The 14,463-nt window shown below is 32.4% G+C and overlaps 1 protein-coding gene across 5 annotated transcripts in view; it reads right to left on the bottom strand.

The window, feature by feature from the left end:
- The window catches only part of pnt (ETS transcription factor pointed), a 109,785-nt gene that overhangs the window by 34,360 nt on the left and 60,962 nt on the right, over positions 1-14,463 (bottom strand). For 3 of the 5 annotated variants that reach the window (XM_085189001.1, XM_085188999.1, XM_085189000.1), the window contains exon 2: positions 6,456-6,845. The exons of the other annotated variants lie outside the window; for them this stretch is intronic. In XM_085189001.1, coding sequence (XP_085045127.1) covers positions 6,456-6,498 — 43 coding nt within the window. In that variant the 5' untranslated portion in view covers positions 6,499-6,845. The remainder of the gene's footprint in view (positions 1-6,455; positions 6,846-14,463) is intronic. 5 annotated transcript variants of the gene reach the window in all.

A 14,463-nucleotide genomic window follows, 5' to 3' on the forward strand; every position in this document is an offset into this window, starting at 1 on the left:
ACTTATCCCTTTTAATATTTTAAAATGAATCAGTTGCAATTGTAACGAATCACGCAGACATTAATTGCGAACTCCAGCGCATTGTGATTTACTCTTGGAAGGCAGCTGCACTTGAATCATTGCGTACGCACATCTTTGTGTGCTATAATACTATAGGAACGATATCCTTGATCGGAAATGAGGTTTGAAAGAGTGCAGGTTGATCCTGGCTTACTCGTTGTTGGAATTTTTTTAAATTTATCATCCAAATTAAATAGGATTTGTCTATTTTATATGGTTGTACGTGACTCTTAAAGATAAAAATAGTAAGTGTTATTTCTATTAGAGGAATTACTCCGATTGATATTTTAGTGCTTGCACTTGTTTACCAAACCAATATAAATATAAAAAAATAAAGAGATTGTTTCTGTAATAAGAAAAATATATTAGAAATTAGCTGCATAAGTTCCAAGCAGATCAACTTAAAAATTTATTTTGATGTTATACGAGAACCACGTGTGGAGTGAAATATTGTTATTAGCAACATAAAAAATAATAAGATGCGATCTGGCGAAATTAAATGTGTTAATTTGAATAAATTGAATCAAATGTATAATTTTATACATATTAAACTGACAATATTTCCCTCATAAATTCTTTTTTTTATTTAATATATTTTTTTGCAGATTCACGCCGTATCCTGATCATAGCAGGGTAAGCAGAGCCTAGTGCTAAGACATTCCGCTTCCCACTTTCTATCGAATTCTGAACGAATTAGGTTATTGAGTGCAGAATTTAACACCGCGCTTTTCCTCTACGATACAGTAAAGAAAATGAAAATATTAGATATTTAATTTCCTGGAAAAACGTTGTTAAATACAGATTATAAATCGTTAAGATGCTTTAAGATTTGCAATCTTCTGACGTAAGTAGAATTTTCTAATAAGCAGTAACTCATTGTATTTGTTTGACATTTTACATAAATTACTCAGGGCAGTCACTATTGTTGTATGTAAGTAATATAATTGCAAATAAAATGCATCGAGTGCATCACGCACACCTGCATAGGTACAACACTTATTAATGCATTTACATTTACATATAATAATTATTTTAATCACTTTATTCATATTATTAATAACATTCATCATATAAAAGAGGTATTGTTTGGACTGTATTGAATTGTAGGTAACGTAGAGACAATTGTAAATATTAATGTATTCTATTAATAATTAAGAAGTTAATTAATTTGTTGTGCTAGGTCGTTATAATATAAACATATCTATCCATATATATAAAATCGAAAGGTCACTCACTCACTCATCACGAAATCTCAGAAACTACATGTGCTAGGAATCTTAAATTTTATATAGGAGTTACTTATAGGACTTAGGTGCTCGCTAATCGAATTTGCAATATTCGACTTCTAAGGAGTTGTTTTTGGAGTTGAAAGTTTGTATGAAACTTCGTTACTACAAATGCTAGGAGTCTCAAATTCTGCATGGACGTCACTTATAGGACGTAGGTACTCATGGAGACAAAAATTAATAATAACGTAGTTCATGCAGGCGAAGCCGCGGACGGGCCGCTATTTTATAATATAAATATATATTTTTTTATTTAGTTCAGCATTGCGGATACCGCAAAAACGAATGATAAAAAGAATTGTAGTTAAAAAATATATATATATTGAAATGACAAAAATGAAGAGCAGAGGTTCCGTTTCCGTCATTAAGATAATTAGTGCGAGTGATTCTGTCTTAATTATCGTATACGACTTCCGATAGCCACCATCCGTCCATCTGGCTGGAGTGCGTCTTGTAAAAACTCGCTTTGCAAATTAATGAAATTTATCCTTAATTATTGGATTATTTTTTAAATATATCCTCCTTTTTTTAAATTTTTACTGTAATACATTTTGTTATTTTACTGTTTTAAATTACTAGTTTATTTGTCGGTCCTGAGAAATTATTATATAAAAATAATATTACTCAATTTAATTAAACACTTGGCAATGTTGACGTCTTTCTTTGTGGATATTTTCTATTCTAATATCTACTGGGTACTGTTGTTAGCAAAAGGAGCCGCCGAATTCTGGAGGCGGTTTGCACTAAGTGGCGGAATTCAACGCCGCACTTTGCCTTGACACCAGAGTGAATAAAAGGGAATATTAAATTTGAAATCCTGGAGTGTGTTTCGAACCCATAACTTGACGCGTTTACAGAGACACTTGTACCTCGACTGGCCTCTACACTCTCTACTCTCTGGATTTTTATATTTTGATATTTCAAAGAATTAATAAATGCAGATAATACATAAAACCAGTGGTTAATCTTAACTTTGTAATGTAAGTAGGAAAGCGCTTGAGGTAGTAATTCAACACGTGTTCAATGTAATAAAATGTAAGTGTCCACGGAAATGAAGACAGTCGGACTTTTTCTGTATCCCTTTATGTCCACATTAAAGCTTAATGAAGGTGTAGAGGCCGTTTAAATTCTCTACCTCGGTTATGTTTGTTTCTGTATTAATATCTTTTGCAGCCTTATGATATATTTCTTTTTTTTAAATTAAATAATCAATGTAATAGTAAGAGTTTGTTTTAAATTTCAAGTTAAGAACCTATTAATAATATGCTTTAGTGAAGTAGGCTTTTATTCTCATTACTAGAGCAAGGAATTAAAATATTCCATTTCCGAACCGGGAATCGAACCCAGAACTTCATCTACCTTCTTTTTCACCTTGTCTTGTCATACGAAGCCTTAAGGTTATTTATCGAATATTGTATGTATTGTATCGACAGTGCCGAATTGTGAATAGCGTAGATAACGGCACAATAGGCCGGAGATACGCCCGGACACACTGCTTTAAAAGCTTTGTTACTTTATTATTGATATATTTATATATGTAAATAAATAAAAATTATATGTAATATTTAAAAAACGAACAAGAAAGTTAAAGAGGAATATTCTATTTCTCTCCCTAAGAATTAAAAAAAAACATTTATTAGGAAGCGTTTTTTATTGAAAAGATAGCTTATCTTTTATGTTGTATTATTATTCATTTATTTGACATATCAAATGAAACAACACAAGCGATTTCCTCAATGCCACGAACGTTTAAATGGCTGCAACAGGTGTCGACGAGGGTGCGCGTAGGGGAGCGCCACTTGTTGCACAATCCAAACGACATTATTACGAATAATATAACATTGTTAATAATTTCGTATTATACTTATTAACAATTGAGAACACATTTTTATTAATATTATTATATGTTAATTATCTTAAAATTAACAAATTGTAGAACATTAAATATTTAATTTGGAAATTTCATGAGCATCTACAATTCTTTAACGTCGGTTAAGCATCAATTGTGAAAATATATTTTTAAACGGTTTTTTATATCTGAAATAATAATTATTTGTTAAATTAATATAATTTTTATTTTTTTATTGTTATTAACAAGTACCTAAGTGCCTAAGTGCGAGTACAATGGCGTCTAACAACAAAAGCTCGAGCCATTTTTACGAACGCGGCCATTGTTCGTTTGAACTTGGAACGTCGCGTGACGTAAACGGCGCGTGCGACGTTTCGCATTCAAATCGCCGTCTTCATAATTACTCCAATAACTGTTACTAACGTTCTCATTAGTTAAATTATACTTCATGATATATGCAATTTGAACTGCCATAAACATGATAATATACCTAAGTGAGAATTAACTGGTTTTTGTTTATGTATCTCACGTTAGTAAGTTAGTAACAAATATGGTGGTTGCTGGACTTTTAGAACAGGTGTCCAATTTTAATTTCTTGTAAAATAGTAAATTCCAGCAAATATATTTAGGAATTCCTCTGAATCTAATATTGCTGTTGAACAAAGGAAAGTACAGTTATTATATATAGAGGATCTTTTAATGCATTACCTTATTATGTATTTTTAGGTCGTCTAAATAGGGTGTTTCGTGGTAAAACACTATGTCGTATATTGTCCTTTATACATTGTACTTACTATTATTGTATAATTTATATAGTATTCTATTTAATAGATTTTTTGCTTCTATTATCAAGATGAAAAGTTGGTTGGACTTGTTTATTTCTGGAGCATCTAAGAAGGCTATAGGTTATATTCCATCACGTCTTTTCGATGTAACGCACTCTAGCATCAATCAGTTATCTTGGGCACATGGAATGTGTCATACCCAACTCTTACTTGCCCATTTGAACACGCGGACTATATTAGTAAAGGTAATAAAGGCGTTTAAAAGTAGCATTTTAAAACAGTAGCTAACAATAGTGGTAGATTAATCTAAAGATCTGTAACGTTGTTACGAATGTAGGCGAGAGACCTCTGCTCAATGACAGAGGCGGCGCGCGCGCATCATCTCATTGAGCGCGCACCGGATGGGCCAATCAGCGGCGTGAATGGACGCCCCCGCGCTCCGTGCGTTATTAACTCCCGTACTAGATGCCTTCTTCTTTGTTATACCAGTAAACTGTTGTGTTATGACTTTTTATGGCCCCCGTGTGTGTTGAGTCGTAAACGGTGCTACTGTTGCTTCATTGACAGCGCCATTGTTCGCTTGGGAACAGATCAGATTTATTGAGACGTTCAGCTTGTCGTTTGAGATGTTCAGATATATTTATTGGTTGTTTAATAGTCTTATATAGTTTTAACTAACTTTAAAAATAATGAAATGTAAACATAGATAAGGTACTTGTACTATACATAAAAAATATATTTTTATAGTAAAATATGTTGCATTAAAACTATATTAATTGTTATTTCAATATTAAATTGTATCAATCGATTACCTTTTTCCATATAATCCAATAAAGTAAAGATTTTACGAACCCCAACTAAAGTTAAAGATTTACCTGACAGCCACCAGTATAAAGTAAGAAAAAAACAAACGTATTGTTTGGTAACGAATCTCTGCCGCAAGGTCTTCACTTTCAAGATCATCAGAGCATGCTCAGATCATAATTATGTTAATGACGCTTGCGCAACTCCACTGCCCTAAGGTAAGCACGCTATGTTACGGGCCGTGCTATTTAGATATAGGATAAAATTTACTAGAAACAATTAAAACCGTATCTCGTATCGTTTTTATTATAATTAACGTTTTAATTATATTTGTAAGCAGTTGTTTTTTTTACTGTAAATACGTTTCTTTGTTATTAAATAAGTAGTTTAACACAATCGAGTTTGGTTAGAGCGTGAAAAATGAAATAAGAAATGTGTTTATATCTGTATCCCGCACACAGCAGGATAAACAGAGAGGATATAGGGTAACACTTCTTTTTCCATTTTCCACTTAATTCTTGAGGCTTTGCGTGTTGAGTGGTTTGCCTCGACACTAAAGCGAAGAAATGAAAATATAAATTTAAATAAAATAAAGAAATTATAAATAAATTACGAAATGAATTTAGTTCTGCAAACATAAACCTTTTACCTACATTTAATATAAAGGGGTGTGTATTGAAGCGATACAATCCGCTATTACAAGCGTTGATAGACGTATTCATATATTTCTTACGGTCACGCCGCGTTCACATTTGGGACAAGAGCAGGCGAAACCGAGAGCGTTGCGTCACTAAGGATGATACATCGTTTTACACAATCGACAATAGCTAGTTGCGAATTCTAATTCTGCAAATGGCCGAACTGACAATTGTTTTTAATAATATATTACTTAACTTAGGTTCCCGATGTATACCTAATGAGAGGGGACGGAGCTAACGCTACGATTATATGTTATACGGTACAGTTTTGTATCATTCAAACAAAACAACATTATATAGTAAATTTAAGAAATAATTCATTTTGAATACAATACGTGTTAATAATAGTATAACGGAGTTTCTTAACACACTAGGTTCCCTCTGCCTATCCCTGCTGTGTGCGGGATACATCGTGAAGAAAAAAAAAGAATAGGTATAATTGAAAAATACTTGACCGAGTAAGTCTCTACGCAATAATAATTATGATTGTGTCAGAATAGTTTATTATATGAAATATATGAACTGTGTATTTGTCGGTTGAGTATTATATACAATTTAAGTAAATTGTAATTAAATTACATTTATGTAGGCCGGTACCTTACTTGTCTATATTTCTAATTTTAATATATATACCATTTGATATATATGTATGAGAATAAATATATATTTTATATGTTAAAAATTAAATCAGTTTCACTCCGTACCCGGCATACAACATGGAAGGCAGGGGGAACCTAGTGTTAAGACAGAGTGTGAGGCATTAGGTTCCCTTTCTGCCGAATTATTCGAGGTATTGGGACTCAACGTCGAGCTTTTGCCTTGTTGCCAGAGCGAATTAAAATATTTAGAAATAATAATTCATTTCCTCAAGTGGGGATCGAACCCACAACCGTCGCGTTACAGTCACACCCTTGTGCCGCTGCGCCAAAACGGGCTCAATTTACACTTATTTTACATGTTGAATGATACTCACCTTTTGGCTTATTGAAAGCTTTCATCATGACTTTGATTCCCATGCCTGCAATTGCCGCCGTTGCTATCTTGTCTGGTGCTGGCTTTTCAATTTTCAACTCGTTTTCAACCAGTTTTTAGGCTTTTGCTAATATTATATATTCTCCCTCTGTATATATTTAATTTGTCCTTTGAGCACGTATATATTTACAAACGTTTATAATTTAATATATTATATATTAATACTAATTTATATTAATAAGATCAATAAATATCACATTTATTTTTTCTTACTCAGTTTTTAATGTTAATGTTCTAAGCACTCTTCACTGTTTTTCATTTTGTCGGTAAATTTTTGTCACGTCACAGTAGAAAAGTTCATTACTGTGTCACTTTTCATACTTTACAGCACCTAAAAAACACCCATATAAACTTTGCACTTGACTCTACACTATTATATTTAATTTAATTTTTAGTTTTGCTAAAAATAACTCGCGTATTCAACAGATGAGCAATGCGTGAATTAACAAGGCACTCGAAACGAAGTTAAGGGAGAAATATTCAAAGTAGGGAACATTCTCACAGGTGCACGGAACGGCTGAGCGTTTCCGGCCCCCACTCGCCCGCACCACCATCGCCACCCTCGTTTAACCCCCGCGACGCCCGCGGTTCCCACAGAGACCGCCCGTCCGTGACGAGCAATTTTGCTAAATTTTGTGGTTAGGGTCATAGTACATTGCTGGTTTCATTAGAGCACTGAATTATCTTAGTCAAATTAAAAACCAAAATTGGAATGATTTCAGTAAATTTGACGTACAATAAATAAAAAAAATCCATAATAAAATACATGCATATGTATGCCGGTATAACACATTTATAGCACAAATTTACTACGTGTAAACTATTTGACTCTATCCCAGTAATATTATAAAAGTGATAGTTTGTCAAGATGGATGTTCATTCCACTTTCACACAAGAACTACTAAACGGATCTAAATGAAGTTTTTACATCAGAATAATATATGGACAATAATTTACGTAAAAAAAATTTATACTACAGCCATAATATAACAATTAGCTTAAGCGGGCGAAGCCGCGTTCAGATCAATAGTTTATATTATAAAAATAAATAGATCAATCAATTTAATTGAATATTTATAAAATAATCCCTTCGTTTAATGACATGCATACGTTTTAATAATGTAACAAATTGATAGGTACAGTTCATCCGACCGCGAGGGTTCAAGGGTTAAATGCGTGTAAACATCTCTATCCGAGTTAATAACAGCTTCGTGAAGGGTCGTTAAGTGTGGAGTTACTGAAAATATTAAACTACAAGTATTGTTTACGAGTTAGTGGCAAGTATTTAATTAATTTGTTGAACTTTTTTTTATCGGTTCACACGGTTATAAAGATGGAAAAATGATTAGAAACTGTTTAAATATATTTTTACATCACATTTTTTATTATTACATATAATTAAATAGTTTTTTTTCAGCTAAAATGTAATTATTTTTAAGTTTTGTTATTGTTAGTGCTGCATTCGTGAACAAATGGATGATAATTCATATATATTCAATCTAAGTTACTTAACAGAGATGGGGGCCACGAATTGCCCTCAATAGAAATCAAATTTAGTCACCGCAGGCATAAAATGTTAGGAACGGAATTTAACTTAATTATTTTGAAATGTTATATTTATTAAGAAGTATCAATTAATAGAAACATGTAAATTATTTTTATGCGAAGTTATAGAAGATATAGAGTTTACAAAAGCTATAGGATATAATAGAATAAGTATTTATATTGAAGATGCTGCTAGCTGATGTTAAATTGGTCTTTTGTGTGAGAATACTGTCGTCCATTAGGCTTTATTAACATCTACAGCGAAGAATAAGAAGATTCATATTATAGTGATGTAATTTGGATAACAATTGCTGTCTCTCTATTACACTATACATCAAAAAGTTAAGTTCGAGTAGGTAAATGACCTTAGAAGAAGAGAAAAATATTTATAAAGTTGTTTGAAATTAGCTGCAAAGTTCCAAACATTGCAGTTTAAACGAATTCTACAATGTAAGATTTGATAAAATATATAACTATTGAGGGTATTATAATTTTTTTTATGGAAAAAGACAAGGCATACGAGCTTTCGGGTCACCTGCCCACGAGACCACGAGCCCGTGCAATACCAGAGAAGCTACAGGTGTGGTGCCGTCCTTTAACGTGGAGATAGACGCTTTTTGAAGTTACCCATGTCATATCGACCTGGAAACGCTGACATAAATTACAGTTAAGTATATTTGGGGGTTCATATTTACAGGCCAAGCTGGCGTGGCGTGATTGCGGTCAATCAGGTGGCTGGACCGATACTGTCGGCCCTGGGTCAACTAACTCGATTGTCGCGCCCAATTTGTCTCCCGACCAAGCAACATCGATTATTTTAAATTAATTTTATTACATTTACTTACTGAAGCAATAATTTAATACAGAAAAAACAATACATCCATCTTTATTTAAATATTTTAGAGTTTATATAAAAGAATTTATATAAAAAAAGTTTTTAGATTTCATAGAATAACAATAAATAATATAGTTGAATGATATCAATAATTTCTTTTTTAACGTTGACTTAAAGTAAACAACGATTCTATTCAGTCGTTTAGTGTGAATATTAAATATTTAATGAGCAAGAACAAAGCGGTTACATTAGCCAACGCCCGCGGCTGTGCAGTAAACCAAGAGCTGGGTGTCAATTGCACTGCGGGATCAACTGGGGTCGGCCCTAATTTGTATCTCATCTTCGACCCCCTTAATAGAAAGTGGACACCCGCATTCACGCTAAATAACATTAATGTAGATTTTGTTTTACAATAGCATTTATAATATAATGTAACTGTAAACGCGACTGGTTGTGGGTTCGATCCCCACTCGAGAAAATTAAATATTTATTTAAATTTATGTTTCCATTTCTTCGCTCTGGTGTCGAGACAAAGCGCGACTCTGAGTTCCGCCACCCAAAACGCACTGCTTCCAGAATTCAACGGAAAGTGGGGAATGGAGTGTCTTGACGTTCCTCGTAGGTTCCCCCTGCCTACCACGCTGTGTGCGGGATACAGCGTGAAGCTGATTTAATTTAAAGTGAATGACACAAAGACAGTCGATCGGAATTCAATTTATTCCAGTTCCAAAACACGTTTGTCTCAATGTTTTGATGGTTTCGACATTTTGTAGGGTTTTGCGTGATAGACAAACAAACACCAACAATGGATGCCTTCGGCGAAGCGCGTGTGACGCGGGAAACGATACAAATGTGGAACAATGCTTGTATAACAATTCCGAGTGTTGATGCTAACAGCCATGTTGTAGTTTTAGTATGTGTAAGCTTTTAAACAAATTGTCTTACTATTATACAATGTTGAGGCCGTCGTGGCGCAGTGGTAAGATTGTAAACGCGACGGTTCTGGGTTCGATTTCTACTTGGGGAATGCATTATTATTTATTGAGATTTTCATTCCGCTCTGGTAACAAAGCAAAGCGGAAAATTGGAGAAAGCAGAGGTGTTGACACACAATGCTTCTAAAATTCGGAGGAAAGTGGAGAACAGAGTGTCTTATCACTGGGAACCTTCTCTGCCCTCTGCTTCTCCTGCTATATACGCACAGACACAATGTGAAGATAAAAAATTTTACAACGTTTGCACGTAACACAAATTGTATTCTTGTTTGTTTGTCGCTCAATTGGCAAGTTGGTGACAATTTTTACTATAGAACACACGTTTAACATACAAATTATTTATTTATTTACCAAATTTACAAGTTAATTTTTATTTCCATTATTATTTAATAACGCATAATTTAAAAAACAACACCACATAATAAATTTTATGAATAATTATTTAATCAATTTCTTTGTATAATCTATTGAAATATAAATTTATTAATCTGTGGTTAACTCAACAAGTAGCATAGATAATGTGGCGGCGGTCGTCCCATTTCAAGTGATTTGACCTTAGACCGTTCAATTAAAACGTAGTCGGTGGGGCGGCAATAGATATATACGTATATAGAGGTATTAGATATGTAGGTACTTTTTCTACGTTCAACTATTAATATTTACATATATTTGAACAAAAAATAACTAAAAGTAAATTAGAAATAGATTTATTTAGGCCTGTAAAGTGTAAAAACTAGCTATGTATGTATATACATAAGTTTTTATCAGATTTTATTTAATAAAAACTTTATAAACGTAGCTAGCAATAAAGGAAGAGAGTAATATTAAATTTCCCGTTTTTACTTTCTAGTGGGCTGTCAAATATGATGATAGACATTATGGATTTTAATTCCTATTCAGAATGTAATTCACAAGTACGCAGTAAGCACACTTGAAGTATATTGTTAATAATAAAGCTATCTATAATATTCTAAAAATGGTAAAAAAATGATATCTATTTATTTATAAATGTCCAGCTTTTGAACTCCTGGACAGATTTAATTGAAAATTATTTTGCTGTATAGCTATTAGACCTGGGCAGGGTTAAAATTGATTTTGAAGGATTGCATAAAACAGAACTATAACAGAACGTTGCAACTATAAGAAATATATAATTGTTACATTAATTGTTGTGGAACCTGATGAACATTTTCCATTGCCACATAAAATTGATGATGATGAACCGCAATAATCTAAAGCTGTTCAGTTCATTTAAAGATCTGGAATCTGACAAAGGGCCATTATAGTTCAGCTAAACTATATTGAAAATGGCAATGTCTGGGGAACGAGATGGTTAGAAGTTCGATTTCCACTTAGAGAAATTATAATATGCATAGGTACATTTCTTTACTCGACACTAGCGATGAACTTTCGAATTCTTGAATTTTTGCCTCAAATTTTATATTATAACGGGTACCTACCTAATAAATGGAAGTAGTATGAAAATGGTCGTAAAGTTCACGCAAACGAAGTAGCTGGTGGCCGCTAGTATATTATTAAATGCAGTTGCAATTACATTTGAAGTGTTAGATAACTAATAAGGTGCTTACAAAAAGTTCATATAAAGTCTTGACTGTTACAGATATGCCTCGTTGCAAGCTATCAAGCTCATATAAGGATTGGTAAGTTAACTATATTAAAAGGCGTTAATTCTAGAAAAAATATTCGCTTTTTCAACTCCGCCCTACATTACGTTAAGTATCAAAAACTGCTCTAGACTGAGTTGTGGCCTCACAATGTAGGGTACGTCAGTTACTCACAAGGGTGTCCCCATTTTAAGTTTTAAATCTACATATTAATGAACGCAGTACGATAAGAATTTACCTACTGTAAATATGCCAAGAAGCCATTACGAAGTTGATAAAATAACTTTTTTTTTTCTAAAGATTGAAAATGACAAGTAACTTTGCAACAGCAAAAATTTAAAATATCACTAAAATTATGAATATATTTGTGTCGTAAAATGCAAATGGCATATGAATTACATGGAGCAGCATTTCAAACCGTTATTAATTATATTTTTTCGTCCAACAATCGCGACACAGAATTGGCGCTTGCTATCGGAATTTTTGGCTTTGATTTGGAGTGGGTGTTCTGGAAAGTTAGGTAAATGAGATTACGAGGCGTGCACGAGAGCGCTGGTCGGGGTGGGCTGGTCGGCTATTGGCGAACGCCTCCCACCGCCCACGCATGCGCAGAGTTCCGCCCGCAAGAAAAATCTTCTGAGAAGAAAACTCGGTGAAGTCACGGATATTAAAATTTTTATGTTTTATTATTGCGTAGGTGAGCCATCACATACCTTAATTATGCATTAAATATCTGGAAACCACAGTGTTTGTGATCATAAACACAAGTTGATCGACTTATTTTTTTTTGCAATTATTGCAACGAATGCGAGTTATGCATCCAATTTGTACAAATATATTGAAATACACAAGAAAGTGCAAAAAAATGAATTCCACCTTTACTTTTTTGTTATAAATTTTGTAATATTATGGCTGAATTTATTTTTCGACAATGAATTATATGAATGATTGTAATATATGTCAAATTTAAATGTAAACATGTTCTCTGTATTTCTGATTATAATATAGGGATTCATTAGACATGCAAATGAATGCAATTTCAGTACTTTTGTATGTTAATTTGATCGGTTTAGGGTTAAGTTCAGTGTCGCAGCCATTTTATGTAACGTTTCGTTAAGAACAAAGGCAATAAAATACAAATGGTATAGTGAGGGAACAGTTAAATATGTTGCCATATTTTATAATAAATTGATCTCTATCAAAAAGTCACTTCAAAAATAGGTGATTTCAAAATTAAATAATAGAAATAAAACTTAGATGCCTAATTGAGCGTTGGAAGTTAGGTCTCTACATATCACTCCACCGATTGAGCCTATTAATAGCATAAGGCTTAATAAGTAATTAACCTACTGAAAATATTAATGTCGTTGTCGCTTTATAATAAGATATATAAGGCAATTAAAATACATGTGGATACATTTTAATATACATCGGTAAATGTTAAAACCTTCAAATTTTAATTAATTTACGTTCTATATAAATTAAGTGTTTTTAAAATTCATCATTTGTCTATAAAAAACACAAATGTAGCATATATCATTATAATTGCGGATCTCAGTTATTTATAATCTGTTATTATTAGTGGAAATGTCAAAATTAAAACTGTAGATATTAATATAATGTCATGTTAAAAGATATAAGTTGAAGAGGTTATTTTATCGCAAAAAAAAAAACACGTTCATAAAACTAAAAAAAAAAACCGTATGTCCCTTTGTTTATCTGAACGCAACACGCTCGTTAGAAATACTGACTCACTACTACGGTTGGCTGACTGCGAAAATTTGTCAATTGTTCGCCCGAATTTTGTGGATGAAATGCAAAGCTTAAACTAAATTCTATGAAATATTAACAACTACATGGGTTTTATTATTATATTATAGCCAAGCCAAAATTTTATTTACATATACAATCCCCAGTTAACACATTGTACTTATAATGTTGCCAGTATGCTAGGAAGTAGTGTGACCAGGAAATAAGAAATAGTTTATTTTCAGTAAATCGTGGTTCCGTGAAGCTCTGCTATATAAACAATTGATTGGTGATTCATTGCTTGTATGAGGTGATTTATATTTTTGTATATGTTATTTCAATTCTTAATTTACGATAACAGTTTTTAGTAAATGATGAAAATCTCGCAAGATATTTTTTTACAATAAATAATTAACGTTGTTGGGCTCTTAAGCTATGTTATATTAAAATTAAGTATACGGTTAAGTTTGTATTACAGAAAATGATTAAACATAAATTTATGCCACTATAAAATAATCTGCCACAATGGAAGCGCAGAAATTATTTCATTCTGATATCTCTTTGAATGAATTATTTAATTTAACCTTGTATTTGAAAGGAATGTTTAAATATATTATAACATAAAAGATAACATTATAATATTTTAAAATAATGTAGAATATATTCAAAAATAAATAACTGATCGAAATTCAAAAGTGTAACGGGTTGCGTATAGCAGTTTAAAATCAATAATTGTGCAATATACGAATATGTTGCTACGAAACGCATTTAGTAAAAACATAAGCAATTACTGGAAGCACCCTAAATGGGGTCTCTTATCTATAGCTATTGTTTAACACGCCTTTTTCATTCCCACGCTCGTTGGCGAGCGAGCTGATAACGCTCTACCTGTACCCGTACCTCAAGGAATTCTGGCTAAATACTTAAAGAAAATAGAGGCTTTGACTATCATACGAGTACGAGTATGTGTAAGAAAACGAGATGCCATGTTAATTTCAATCTTAAAAACAATTTGCTTTTTTATGAACCCACATATAAGTGAGTAAATATTAATTAATATTTTATTTCTGATCCAAATAACTGTCAATTTTAAGCTTTCACTTGAAATTTTAAGCAAAACATAAACAAATTAACTACAGAGTATTTGAAAAACATAATTATTTTTATATCTTTCAAACATCATCAAACAAAGAGAGTCGA

This window comes from Heliconius melpomene, chromosome 8 (genome assembly GCF_056956725.1).
Source record: "Heliconius melpomene rosina isolate 202511_hmr_F chromosome 8, ASM5695672v1, whole genome shotgun sequence".
NCBI classification, from domain to species: domain Eukaryota; kingdom Metazoa; phylum Arthropoda; class Insecta; order Lepidoptera; family Nymphalidae; genus Heliconius; species Heliconius melpomene.